Genomic DNA, 15,162 nt, shown 5'->3' with positions numbered 1-15,162 from the left:
CTGACACAGTCCAATTTCCTGAGCTCACTGTCAGTAAAGAAAACAAGGTTTGAAGAGTTCATTGTCATCTGACAAGGATTGTTTTGTAGTGGTTAATTAAAAAAAAAATAATGGGAGAAGAGAGACCGTGAAAAAGGGAAAGAATGAAAGAAATGCAAATCGGACTTTGTATTACAGAAAAGGTATCGGACTTCGTTATTCGGAAAAGCTATTGTTGGGGTGGTCCTTGTGGCGTTTTTGAGCAAAAGTTAAACCAATTTCCACTACAAAAAGTATTGAAAAGAAACAGAGAATAACAGAATGTAACTGACAGGGGGAAATGGCGTAGACGAGAGATCATCCTTTACCAGATTAACTTATCTTCTTTCGGGCGGCGTCCACGTCTTCAAAAATCTCCTTCATTTCAGCGTGAAAAAAATCTGCTCCGAAATCTTGCAATAGTCCAGGGATCACTAATTTATACCAATTAAAATCATCTTGATACTGTATGCAATTTAATTCACTTTGCTACTTCCATCCACCGAATTTCTTAATAACTTCCACAATGTTTACACATTACAATCAAATCAAGATTAGCCATTAAGTTTTTACATCAGCATCCGATCACGTCTGCCTTAAGCTACGGCTAACAAGAGACAAATGAAAATGGATAGAAAACAAAAAAGGTTACAATTTTGGTATTTTCTCTGCCGTCGAGCGCTCATACCGCTGGGACGGGATAATTTTATCTGAGGGAACGAGTGTAGCGCGGTGAAATTTAAAGCCCCGCTACATCGCCCCCTCGACTGTCACGCTAAATTATTTAGCGTGGCAGGCTAGCAAACAATAGAATAGATATACCTAAATGTCTATTATACATATTTTCCCAGGAAACTCCACGTGCATACTTAGAGGATTATCTTTGCCAATACTTGGTTTCTAAATCTATATACTACATACACTTGTTACAGTTTTGATCCTTTTTAGACAATTAATATATATATATATATTTACATAGTGTGTGTTTGAGCAAGCTGCTCACCAGCGCAGTTAATGTTGTGTACTCCCAGCGTTGGTTTCCCAATGCATCTCTGGCAGCACGTAGTCTTTGCGCACGCGCAGTAGCATCACTGAATTTCGCGTGCGGCAGTTTCAAAATCGCTGCGTTATGACAGTCTTCAACAGTATTCGCTCTCACATAATGTTCATTACAAGTTGTTATTCAAGCATAAATGGCGTGTTAAGTCCGGTGACACCATAAGATTGAGCGTGTGCGTGATCTGAAGCAACGTCCATGTCTTCTGTTACGACACAACACTCTAGGTCCTTGTGCGTTTTCATGACTATTGTTCCCGGGGCATATATGGTCAATGTAGTTTTTAGCCTCCACATCGCCTACGACAGGTGCTGAGTTTATAGTCTCCAAGCATCTGAAGGCCGGCCAGGAACAACGGCGTCGATGTTCGCAAAGGTAGGTGTTTCACCACATTGTTTACACTTGCCAACAAACGTTCATTTGCAGTGTGAAAATCCTCATTATCGTCGAAGTAAATTGCAGTTTATATTGATTTACAAACAGTTATTCAGTTTATGCGCCCTAAGTTTCACAAACAACACAAAATTCGTCGTTTATAACGTTCACAGTTTAACACAGTTTGCAACACTTTTTGCCACATTTACATTTTAACAAAGTTCACTTTGTCCAAGCATGTTTACATCGTTAATTCTGAAAGGTTACATTTCGTGGTCACATTACAAAATATATTGACAATATGCAAAGTTTTTATACATATACAAATACATATAAATCTACAATAATATACACGTGAAATATTTACACTAAAAAAAATTATACTAAGTCCCATTGGCTTTCTTTTATTGGGGTTTATGGTCATTTTGATTTTCTTTATTAAGGTTTTGACGTGCCAAGGGACATAAGACTTAATGTTTAAAGCACGGGCTTTCCTTCATTTATTATTTCTTTCTTTCTTTTGATTCCATATCTTGGCTGGCTAGTGGTTAACCAGGCTTGTAATGCCATTAATATTCATGTATTTTTATTCATACCTGAAAGTTTACTGTCACACATTATATTCTTACATTCCATAAACAAACAATACCCAGCTGCAGTATGTGGTAGGATAATGGAGAAAGAAAGATAGACTGGAAGAAACTATTCACTACCTAAAAACTGCCAAATCCTATTGCTAATACAAAAAAGAAAGAGAACATACTACATTATAACGTTTGCATCACCTTCAAGGGGTGTGTGAAAGGAGGTGTTTACAGTTTACCAAATCATGGGTAAATGTAAGTGTCCTTACGTCACGTCTGTGTAGTGTAACATCATGACAGATTCTCTGTTTGTGTTCTGACTGTTCATATTACTTAGTGTATTATACCTTAACAAATCCTTGCATGAGTAAATCACATATCTGCTCAGTACATCCTCAATATCTCCACTTCTTGTGGATACCGTCTGTACAAATGGAAAATGTATCTCAGAGATTCTCTCTCTCATAATGTGTATTATATGATAACATATCAAATTTCCTCTCAAGAGTTCAACCATGAACTTTCTTCTACTTTAGTGAAGGTTAAACATCATGTGTGTATATGTGTGGATGGATATGTGTGTGTGTGCGAGTGTATACCCGTCCTTTTTTCCCCATAAGGTAAGTCTTTCCGCTCCCGGGACTGGAATGACTCCTTACCCTCTCCCTTAAAACCCACATCCTTTCGTCTTTCCCTCTCCTTCCCTCTTTCCTGATGAGGCAACAGTTTGTTGCGAAAGCTTGAATTTTGTGTGTATGTTTGTGTTCGTTTGTGTGTCTGTCGACCTGCCAGCACTTTCATTTGGTAAGTCACATCATCTTTGTTTTAATGTGTATATATATATATATATATATATATATATATATATATATATATATATATATATATATATATAATCATTTCTATGTATAAATTATAAATAAAGAACATATTATTATAATTGACAGTAAAATGTCTCTTCCTCACTGTCCGTTGCTCGACGCCGGCTGCACGGATGGTCATTGCTCCTTTGCACTTACCTTGCATAGTCTAAAAGTCAAATGTCTTCAACGTAGATGTAATTTTGTCATCTTTTCGCTTAAGTGGAGGTGTTGTACGAGTCGCAAAATGGCCTTAATAACTCTCCTATCTTTTGTTTCCTCATGGTTTTCTGTGGTGTGCAAGTATAATAAAGGCTAACATGGCACTAATTTCACTTTCGTAAAAAAAATTTATACAAATGTATTCACATGAGGGCTATTCTTCCAACTTAAGTTCCTTAAAATATCATTCTCCTGTCTGAACACAAACTATAAATGTTCTCTTCCACACAGTGGCTTAACAAAACTTAACGAATGGTTACTATGTTACACTTCTGAAATAAATTAAAGCTTATGTGTTTCCAAGTTAACATTCTTATTACACTTCTTTCAACAGCTGTAATCACCATTGTGTTCACTCTGCTTTTCTTGCATTCATTCATTTTCAAGGGCACTGTAAACAGATTCACTTTTAACGTCTTGTACTCACGTGTTCTAACTCATCACAAATGTTTTCTCTCAAACTGAAATTCTTATGTAATCTTAAAGATGTAGACTGTTTACTCACTTCTCTATGTAGCACAATATTACCAAACATTCTCACTCATTCCTTACTCACATATTCATCATAATATATATATCCTTATACCTTAAACAGATTCCTCATCAAACATTAATATATCACATACGTGGGGCACTTCCATTCTCATAAACTTCCAATAATATTTTCCTCAAATAATTTCTCTCCATCAACTACTTCACAGTAACTTATCTTCTTATATTAACTTAAATATTAACTCATTCATACTGATCATTCATCCTTACATCCTCATTCATTCTGCTACATACCTATGTCATTACTGATTTCAACAGCTATTATCTCCTGTCATTAGAGTGCCTTGAAATAACTAATTGTTGATTCACCTTATAATTTACAATTAACAACAAATGTAACCTGTGTAGATCTCATTCCTATATGAATATCTTTTCTCATTTAGTAAGTGTACTCGCCTGGGTTTACCTTCTCTTCATAATTATGTGTACAAGTGTAACTGCAGTATATAATTTCCATAAATGAATGTTTGTGTTCTTAGGCTGTATAACTTAATGTTCGTGTATTCAATACAAATATTTATGATCTCGTTTTCACAGCAACTTGCTCATGTTCAACTTAGTTATCATTATATTATGTTGTTTTAGTGCACAAAGGGTTTCAAATGTCTGTGGGGATGCAGCCCCCTCGGCTTGTGAGATAACGGGTATTCTAGGGAGTAACAACCTGGGTGAGGTATGCTTGCTATTCTGAAAGGACCTGAATATAATAGCTGCCATTTGCTGTTCAGTTGTTTTAATTTTGTAGACTTGGGATGTGAACGCAACAGAACAAGGTCATCAACCTGACAGATTTGTGTATTTGTAACACGTTTGTCATACTTCTCTTTCCTGATCTTGGCTTTATTGCACAACGTAGTGTATGCCTGTCTTACTTTCTCTTCCAAAGGTATATGTGTTGTGGATGGGGTTAGCTTTGGAATGGGCATAGCCCACTTGTTCTGTTCAGGTTTGTTTAATAATAATTCCTGTGGTGGGTATCCTGTTGAGGCATGAGGCAAGTTGTTTACTATCTGCTCAAAGGGTGCTAAAAATTCGATCCACTTGGTGTGTTTGCGAGGTGAATGTATTCTCATGAACTGACCAAATTCTCTAAAAATCCTTTCTACGGGGTTCCCTTCTGGGTGAAATGCTGATGTAAGAATATGTTTGATGTTATGTGTGACAACAAAAGATTTCCATTTTCTTCCCGTAAAATAGGGTGCGTTATCCGTGATAATGCTATGGGGCTTGCCAAACCTTGTAAAGTAACTGTTAGTAAAACGTCTAGCAATAGCAGATGCGTTGACAGTGCGGATAGCATACAATTTTAAGTATTTTGAGAAGACATCAAGTACAGCAACGATGTATTTCACACCTCCACGGGCTCTGGGATAAGGTCCGGCGATATCCAACGATACTAACTCCAAAGGTCGGGTTGGTATAATAGGATGTAATTCATTCAAAGATGATCGGTTGGAAAATTTTGCTTTTTGACAGATGATACATTTACGAACAATTTGCAACACTCTCCGACGCAGATTGGGAAAATAACAGTACTGTACTATTTTATCAGTGCATTTGGTGACTCCGTAGTGTCCCCAAGTTTTGTGTGTGAACAGAATAAAATCATCAACATGCGCGTCGGGTAGACAGACACACCAATGGTGCGAGTCTGGGGTACGCCTATGAAAAAGTACATTTTTGTGTATTGTGTAATATTTTTGTAAATGTGAAGAAGGATCTGTACGTAATTTCTTTTTGATATTCGACCACCTGGGGTCGCTGTTCTGAAGTGAAGCGAAGTTCTTGCACATATTGCGGTAGTATGGGGCGTATGTACCATCATACATAAGTAAGATGTTAAAGTCTGATGTTTGCTCAGAAAGTTCCGAAAAATCCTGTGTGCCTTGGGGCAAACGGGACAGGGCATCGGCTACTACGTTTGATTCACCTTTAATGTAAATAATTTCGAAGCTGTATTCTTGCAGTGAAAGGCACCACCGGGTGAGCCGTGAATGAAGCAATTTGCATGATAGCAAGAAAGAAAGGGCTTGGTGGTCTGTGTATATGCGAGTATGTTTACCCCAAAGAAAGTAGCGAAACTTACGGAATGCCCAAATAATGGCAAGAGCCTCCCGTTCCGTCACAGAGTACGACCTCTCGCACTCAGTGAGCGTGCAGCTCGCAAAACTTATCGGTTTGATGACAGATTGTCTTGATTCGGATTGAATTTGAAATAGAAAAGCGCCAAGGCCGTATGATGACGAACCCGTGGCTAGGCAAAAATCTGACGTCATGTCAGGGTGGCAGAGGAGGGGTGCGTTCACCAATGCATCTTTAATAGCCTGAAAATCAGCTTGGCAAAACTCTGTCCATCTCCAAATTGCGTTCTTTTTCAGTAAAGTTAGCAGGTGAGAGCTGTTCAGAAGCTGTTTTGAAACAAACTTCCGAAAGAAAGAAGATAAACCTAAGAATGCTTTCAACTGTTTGCGGTTTTGTGGAGGAGGGAAATTACGAATAGCATCAATCTTCTTAGAATCGGGACGAATACCTTCCGGCGAGACAATATGGCCCAAAAACTTGATTTCACGCCTTCCTACTTTGGACTTCGAAAGATTTACTGTGACTCCAGCGTGTGAAAATTTAAATAAAATTTGCTGTAACAGATCAATATGTTCCTCCCACGTATTTGTTGCCACGACGATGTCATTGACGTACGCCGTGACGCGTGACAACAAACACGGGCCGAGAACGGCGTCAAGCGCCTCGATGAACACGCCCGCGCTTACGCGCAAACCAAAAGGCAACACACAAAACTGATAACTGCGTCCTTCACAAAGGAAAGCAGTGTATTTACGACTGTCATTGTGAACTTCGCCCATGGAATATTATAATGTGTCCTACAATAAGTCTTATGTGGCTTAACATCCATTTTGTAGCTATAACCTCTGATTACACCAGGCCTCTCACTGAAAACTTGTGCATAATCACACAATAATTTGTACAATTCTTCTTGCTGTGGTTTCGTTAAGTAGTCAGATTCGACACATTTCTGATACAATAAATTCTGCTCAATCTCCTGATAGTCGGAATCTTCAGGTGTTAAATTACATACACTAACTATGGTAGGATATACCAATTGAAATTGACTTACTTCGTAATGTTTTTGTCGTGGTTCAATCGCCTTGTTAAGTTCAACATTAATTAGTTGTTCTCCTACGGATAATTGACATATGCCATTACTTAAATCTATGATTGCTTTGTGTTCATTCAAAAAATCCATCCCTAGGATGCAGTGTACGATAAGCTTGTCTACAATCAGAAAATTACACTTGAACTGTGTATTGGAAAATGTGAAGTTAACAAGAGCTTGCATGCGTATGTTCTTAGATTTAGTACCTGTGGCACTAACCACGTGGCAATTCTGTACAGGTAATGTGGGTATGTTTATAATTTGTTTCAATTCATTATAGAATGCGGTTGACATCACACTTGCAGCGGCACCAGTATCGAATAAAATTTGTACATCATAATCGTTAAACTTAACCCATGCCGTAGCTTGTATGAATTCTTTAACACAACTGTCTGATTTAATGTTTATCTCGTCGGTTAATTCCTGTTCTGCTGTCATTTTGTCATCGTACCTGAGGAAACAAACCGTCTCAGCCGTTGCGCTCTTACAACACCTCACGACCGTAGCACGAGCGCTTAGCTCGGTCGTCGACTGTTTTCCGTCGTCTGCTGTGTTTGGCCGGGTTCATTGACCAGCTCCACTATGTTTACATTCCGGCCGGTTGGCGCCCACGCGTCAGCTGATGGCGCGCCGCAATTGTTATTGCTACTTCGTGGCGGGGAGTGCAAAACTGTACTGGGGAACGGGGGCGGATTCCGTGGAGGGTTATGATTTGTCATGCGTGAATTTTGTGTGTTCCACATATTCTGTCGGTGATTGTTGGGATTGGTATTGTTTTGGTGGTAATTATGTCTGTTATATGTCATGTTCCTGTCAAAGTAGCCCGGGTTGTACCGGTTATTCTCACGTCTCCTATTGTTGTTGTTGTTGTACTGTCTGTAATTTTCATTTTGCTTGTAGTTACCATTTTGATATGGGTGATAATTATTGTTATTATTATTATTCCACGAATTTCTGCGGTTGTTCCTACTGTCATACACGTTTCCATTTGAATATGTTTCGCGCGCAGGCATCGTATTGTGTCGCGGCGCGGACGGATGGTTCCACCAAACACCGTCACTACGGTTCCTTTGGGGTGGGTGCTGGTTTTGGTTACTAATATGAATATAATTTGAATGGCGTGAATCGCCTCTGTAAACTACGTCCATTTGATCTAAGAAATTTAAGAAGGTCTTAACGTCATTCTCCGGTACTCCTATTAATCTGTCTCGGTATGGAAAGGGTAAGTGGCTCTTTAAAGTGTCAATTATCGCTGGCAAGTCGGCTGGTTTGGGCCCATGTCTTACAAACGTGTCATCAGCCATGCCGGTTGGCATAACTGTATTGACGTAGTTTGTGTCACTTGCTACTCTAGGTGCCGTATCGTAATATTGCTCGTTTGGTGGAAAAGAAGGCGGCACATTGTAATTTTGATTGGAAATAGGTGATTCCACAATAGGTGTTCTGTCTGTGTCGTTAGCCATGGTTTCAGCTGTTTTGTCGTTTCCTAGCGATGCGTTTGCACCAATCGCCAAACACGGCACAACATTGTCTCGTAATTTTGTCACTTCGTCTTCTGTGTGTTTTGTCTCGTCTTTAACATATGTCTTTGCTTTTGAAAGTATGTCCTGTGTAATTGTTTCAAGTTTTTTGTCCAGATAGTCGTCACACAATTTACATTCATGTACAATTCTTTCGGCCATGTTGGTGTCGTTGTTTAGTGACGCGAGGTCCGCTCGGTCTTCTAATTTTCCTATCTTTTCTTTGAGGTGGGTCTGCTCAAGAACTACCATTGTGAGTTGTTGGGTAATATTTCCCACTTCTTCAGTCAGCTTTTCTTGAGTGGAGCTAGCTGAAGTGTGGGCCTGAGCTAACTCTTCCACACGAGTGTTCACTTCCTGCTGCACATTAACTATTTGAGTTAACTGACTCTCACATCGGTTGATATTGTTTTTTGTTTCGTGTGTGAATGTAACTAAAGTTTCTTCCTGTTTAGTGACTCGATCGGATAGTGTCTCAAATCGCTGGCTGAGCTGTTGAGTGGTGTTATTTAATTCTGTCATCTGTTTTGTCGTCCGTTCAAAATTTTCGGTCATAGTATGGTTTAATCTGTCAATTTTCTGACTAACGTCTCGTTTCATGTCTGCAAATAACTCTAATAGTCGGTCCAGTTTGTCAGTTTCCTGTGTCCGATTTGTGTCACATTGCTGAATTTGTCTCATATTCGGTTCTGACATTGATGTTAGCAATGGCGCTGACGGTCTAGTATCGCGTCCATTCCACATTTCGTCATTTAAAGTCGCCATCTCTGTATTATCACAAATGTCGCGAGTTTGAGGCAAAATCATTGCATTGATCTGTGAACTCGTCCATGGAGGGAAACGCGGACTTTCTTGTTTGTTGAAAGATGAATCTACTTCACTTAACTCATCTGCCGAAACTATCTCTACCTTACCACGTTCCATTGTAATAGGATGTATAATTGTAAGTCAAAAAGGAAATAATATAAGTCTGATTAATAAAGATTTGACTCAAATTTAGGTTGAAATATTTTCTCGTCAATGTAAATGATTGCTCTATTGCAAACAATGGTTGAGAAAGATGCAGCAGGGCGGATAAAATTTTTCGTAACAAATGACTGTTTCGCGGTCAAATTCACGATCTTCATATGCAGCTACAACAATACTATAATTACCACAAACTACAATAGAAATAGATAATTTTGGAAAGATCTAGAAGAGAACTACAGGATGTGTGGAAAGGGAAAAATGGATTCTGCAGTTGGCTATTGAATGTTTGAATGAAACATAATTGTGTGACTCACCATTAAATTTTCTGTCCTGCAGCGGCTGGTCAATCACTTCTGCATAAATAGTATTCGTTAAAATATGGATTTTCTTAATACATCTCCATCGGATAATCACCAAAAGGTCTCAAAATAACAGTTTTGCATCAATGTATGCCATGAAAAGAAAAACAGATTGAATTAGTTACAAAAATTCTTTACAATATTATGGTATCATTTGCTTAGGTACAATAAAGTTGGTGTTTTAGTTACCCTTTAAACTTCAGGATTTTATTCTCTGTTGGGAAAAATACAAATTAAAGTTTCAAATTTGCTCAAAAACGACACATCCGAAAATTGCGTCCTGTCGCGGGAGCCAGTTGTAGTGGTTCATTAAAAAAAAAATAATGGGAGAAGAGAGACCGTGAAAAAGGGAAAGAATGAAAGAAATGCAAATCGGACTTTGTATTACAGAAAAGGTATCGGACTTCGTTATTCGGAAAAGCTATTGTTGGGGTGGTCCTTGTGGCGTTTTTGAGCAAAAGTTAAACCAATTTCCACTACAAAAAGTATTGAAAAGAAACAGAGAATAACAGAATGTAACTGACAGGGGGAAATGGCGTAGACGAGAGATCATCCTTTACCAGATTAACTTATCTACTTTCGGGCGGCGTCCACGTCTTCAAAAATCTCCTTCATTTCAGCGTGAAAAAAATCTGCTCCGAAATCTTGCAATAGTCCAGGGATCACTAATTTATACCAATTAAAATCATCTTGATACTGTATGCAATTTAATTCACTTTGCTACTTCCATCCACCGAATTTCTTAATAACTTCCACAATGTCTACACATTACAATCAAATCAAGATTAGCCATTAAGTTTTTACATCAGCATCCGATCACGTCTGCCTTAAGCTACGGCTAACAAGAGACAAATGAAAATGGATAGAAAACAAAAAAGGTTACAATTTTGGTATTTTCTCTGCCGTCGAGCGCTCATACCGCTGCGACGGGATAATTTTATCAGAGGGAACGAGTGTAGCGCGGCGAAATTTAAAGCCCCGCTACAGTTTCCTGGACGTTTTGAGGACACTGCCAATCTTACATCTATTTTCCAGACCATTTGCCTTTTCAGTTGAAACCACTTCTATGCATGTGCAGCTGTAACTGGATTGACTTGCAAGGTAACTCCTGTTTTAATGACAAATCCTTTCACAGGACATCTACATTGCTTTCATCAGGTATATTTTCCAAACCTCCATAATGAGGTTGCAAAAATGCTATAATATTTCGATTGACACATTTGTGTGAAAGACCTTTTGTAATTATGAAACTAAATAAGTCACAATTACAAGGCAACCTGAGTGAAACTGTCTGTGTCTGTCTGCTTGTACCAGATAAAAATGACTTCTGCATGCCAAAAATAATTATACAATACTGAAAATTAGTTTTGTTTGTGATCTTTGTTGTTGAGAAATGTGAAATATAAAATCATGTTGTAATCAGTGTGACTGCACTGCTATTTAAATGCAATGTGTTTGTGGTTTCCCCTCTTACATCACATTCAGACAGCATGACATGGTGCTGGGGGAAGTGTACTGTGAGGCTGAGTGCTGTGGCACTTGTGCTAGGGAACGGCTCACGAGCTGAATTCTTGACAACCCATGATGTAATGTCATAGATCACTAAATGCTGAAATGCAGAGCTTTTACATTTTGAGTATTAACATAAAAATTAGGAAAACTGAAAGCCATACAGATACAATAAGCAAAGGAGCAATTCTGGTTAACCTTGAACTAGAAAATGGTAAAATTATAGCTGTTATTTTATGAGCATGCTTTCTATGCCCTCGGAATTCCCATAGACTGCCATAAAGTTCTGAGAAAGTTGATTTTTCCAAATTTAATAATTAATAAACTAACAAGTTATTCTAGTGATAATAGCTTTGGGATCAGAAACATCGGTTTACAAAACTATGGTACAAAACTTTATGAATAACCATTTTTAAGAGTGGACTTTTCTAGACTATGAAATTTTTGAATATGAATAAGTTATGAAACATAAAGTAAAACATTTAATGAAAAGAGGAGAGCAGTGGCTTTCAAATGAGCCATGCAAATTTGGAAATAAGTGACTATTTGCTTACTGAAAATCTTAGCTTCGTCTTTCATGTATATATTGTAAATATTTCCATCATAGCCAAATGTACTGCTATTACTAGTGTGACAACTGTCCTGTGAATAATAAATTTTAATGTTATAAGGGTATATAGAAGAACTTAGCTACTTTATATAATTATTTTCTTAACTAAGACAGGAAGAAAACAATGGAAAATCTCCAATACTTTTATGAAGTCAGGAAACAAGTGGCGAAGACCATTAAGCAGACGAAAAGAAAATACCTGAAAAACCAACTGAGCTTAATTGAAGAATTGCAACTACGATACATGAGATTTTTACAGAACTTTTGCAGAAACAGTTCTCGGATACAGCCCACAAAATTTATGTTTCAAGAAATCTGACGGAATATTTGCACTCACTAACCAGAAAAAATGGTTCAAAAGGCTTTGAGCACTATGGGACTTAACATCTAAGGTCATCTGTCCCCTATAACTTAGAACTACTTAAACCTAAATAACCTAAGGACATCACACACATCCATGCCTGAGGCAGGATTCGAACCTGCGACCGTAGCGGTCGCGCGGTTCCAGACTGAAGTGCCTAGAACCGCTCGGCCACACCGGCCGGCCACTAACCAGAAAAACTGTAAGGAACTGTCACATTATTTTTCAACGCTCCTTAATTGTCCAGAATCATCTTTGAGGTCCCCTGAATCATCCACACCAACACAAGAAGAAATCCACAAACATGTTATTAAATTAAAGAACAATAGAACATCTGGTGAAGATGGGGTTATTGCTGAGCTACTAAAAACTCTAGTACCAAGTTCTCTGAGAGAGTTAACCCAAATAATTGCAGATATTTTGGAGTCAGAAAAATTACCCCAGGAATGGAAATGTGCACTTATTCATCCATGACACAAAAAAAGGAGACAAATCTGTTGTAAATAATTATCGAGGCATATCACTACTTCAGGTCACATACAAAGTTTTATCAGGGTGTCTTCTTCAAAGAGCACAAGAGCAACTGGAAAACAAAATTGGTGAAAACCAAGGTGGCTTTCGCCCCAGTAGATCCTGCACAGTAGAAATTTTCAATCTAAAGACCGCACTAAAATCCAAAGAAGTCAGAAACAGACCAATAATTTGTATGTTTCTTGACTTTAAAAAGGCATATGACTCAGTTAACTGACAAGGACTTTTTGATATCCTTGAAGAACAAGGGTTGGATCTAAAAACCCTTAAACTCATCAAAGAAACATTGACCCATACTAATTCGAAGGTGAAATTAATGTGTGAAATATCCGAGCCGTTCATGATCAAAACTGGCGTCCAACAAGGTGATGGTCTGTCTCATCTCCTGTTCAACCTTTTGATGGACAAGGTCACCTGCAAATGGGAAAAGGAATTGAAGAATAAAAACTGCTGGAAACCTATACAGATGGGGCAAGAATTTCATGTCTAGGTTTTGCTGCCAACTTAATCTTACTAGTGTATGTGCAGGGAAAGTTGGTCTGCAAATATCTTTCCTAAACTCTGAGTTCATCATCACAAGAACTGACACCCAAAACGTGACTACATAATACGGTCATATCAATAGAGTCCAATTTAAATACTTAGGTGAAGTCCTTGAAACTATGGGGAAAGAGAAAATAGCACAAAACATTCACCTCCAAAAACTAAAGGAAGCCTATGCAAGAACCTACAAGGTGTACAATAAAAAATTCTTGTCCAAAAATACTAAAATTAGGCACTGTAATACAGTATTAAAACCTGAAGTCCTGCATGCCAGTGAAACCGTAACAGTCCACATAAAAGGTGACCTAGAAAAGTTATTAAAGGAAGAACGTAAAATCACCAGAAAGATATTAGTGTCAAAGAAAACAGAAGAGGGCTATAGACTACCATCTCGTCAAACAACTGAGAAATTGTCTAACCTTGCAGCAGACATTAGAAAAAGGCAATTAAAATTTTATGGGCACGTCTCTAGGCTTCCCAAAACAAGACTTACACACAAAATTGGTAAGGATTTACAACTATACCCAGTGCACAAGAGGTCAAAAAGGACCGTCAAAAAGCTCAGGTAAATTATTTTGATATTCTGGACAGAAAAGTATTAAAGCAGAGAGTTGACAGATGGGAAGCTAAGTCAGAGAATGAAGCTCTGAATGAAGCAGGAACAGAATGGACAGACAAAATGAAGAGAGCCCATGCAGAAAGAATGAGTGCAGTGTGGAAAAGAAGGAAAAAGAATCAGGAAGTTTCACGATCCAACAGGGTCTAATTGCACATAATAATAATAATAATAATATATGGGAGGTACTCCAGGTTTTAAATAATGGAAAAAAGCTTTTTCATGTTTTTGTTTTAATTACTGTAACACGTAACTCTCTTGCCATTTTCTACCATTAACTAATATTTCTTTCTTGAGTACATTTTCAATATTTTCTGTTTCAGGAAATGTTACGAGAAAAAAATGGCACATCTGTCAAACTTACTTACTGGAGCGCCTGAAACCTTTGTAAGTTTTCCCAGTTTCAGGATTGACGTTTTTGATGACATGTCTTTCACAGCCTTTGTGTAGTTGATTTGGCTTTGCCATAAAAAAATGTAACATAGCTAAATCAGGAAGATTTGTAAATTTTCTGGTGATCAAGTTGGCATTTGCTGTAGGAAATTTCTGTCTAAATGTGCATTTAGTAAATGTATGGAGGAAAACTTTTTGCATATAAACAGTAATAAATAAGGTAGAGATAATCAAAAAGAGTGTATAAATACATCATAGTTATAATGTTTCAACTTGGTGAAATAATATAAATAATTAAACTGATAGCAGTTCAAAATTAAATGCAAAACCTTGGGATTAATGTGAATGTTACTGTCATTGCCTACTACAAGAGTGAAGTCACCTGTACCCACTCCTTCTAAATACATTTTACTACAGGAAACCCAATAGTATGGTGTAGTCAGGTTTTACAGATGGTGGATGCATAGATTTGTATTCAGCACCGTGAGACTTTCCTAGAACCTCACCAGAAGGCATGCCCTTTGTATTTGTCACGTTCCCACTGTGTGTTAGGCTTGCAACTAACTATCATGTTCTTATTGTGGAAGAAGTACATCTTCTATGTTTATCATGTTTATATTGAAGACCACTCAGGAAAGAACGCACAACATAGGCAGTGATTACACAGTAATAATCAATGGAACATTACTGAAAACTTGGTTGGGATTCCCCAGAAATGTTTTGTGAAATCAACAACGGAACAATTATAACGTAGCATATCGTTTAAAAGTCATGGAACACTCGAGTGCCGGGACAAGGAGTAAGTACATGTCAGCCCTCCTCGCGGCCAGCACGTGAACCTTGTTGACACTTGCGTTCCGTCAGCTGATCGCAGCTGCCTGTCACCACACAGCCCCTTATGAGAGAGCAGA

At 38.0% G+C, this 15,162-nt stretch overlaps 1 protein-coding gene across 3 annotated transcripts in view; it reads left to right on the top strand.

Moving 5' to 3' along the window:
- The window catches only part of LOC126163029 (uncharacterized), a 166,315-nt gene that overhangs the window by 83,520 nt on the left and 67,633 nt on the right, over window positions 1-15,162 (top strand). For all 3 annotated transcript variants that reach the window (XM_049919901.1, XM_049919900.1, XM_049919902.1), the window contains one exon: window positions 14,182-14,245. In XM_049919901.1, coding sequence (XP_049775858.1) covers window positions 14,182-14,245 — 64 coding nt within the window. The remainder of the gene's footprint in view (window positions 1-14,181; window positions 14,246-15,162) is intronic.

The sequence above is a fragment of the Schistocerca cancellata genome, chromosome 2 (genome assembly GCF_023864275.1).
Source record: "Schistocerca cancellata isolate TAMUIC-IGC-003103 chromosome 2, iqSchCanc2.1, whole genome shotgun sequence".
NCBI lineage: Eukaryota > Metazoa > Arthropoda > Insecta > Orthoptera > Acrididae > Schistocerca > Schistocerca cancellata.
The sequence above is the reverse complement of the archived record's forward strand: the minus strand, read 5'-3'. Positions and strand labels throughout refer to the sequence as shown.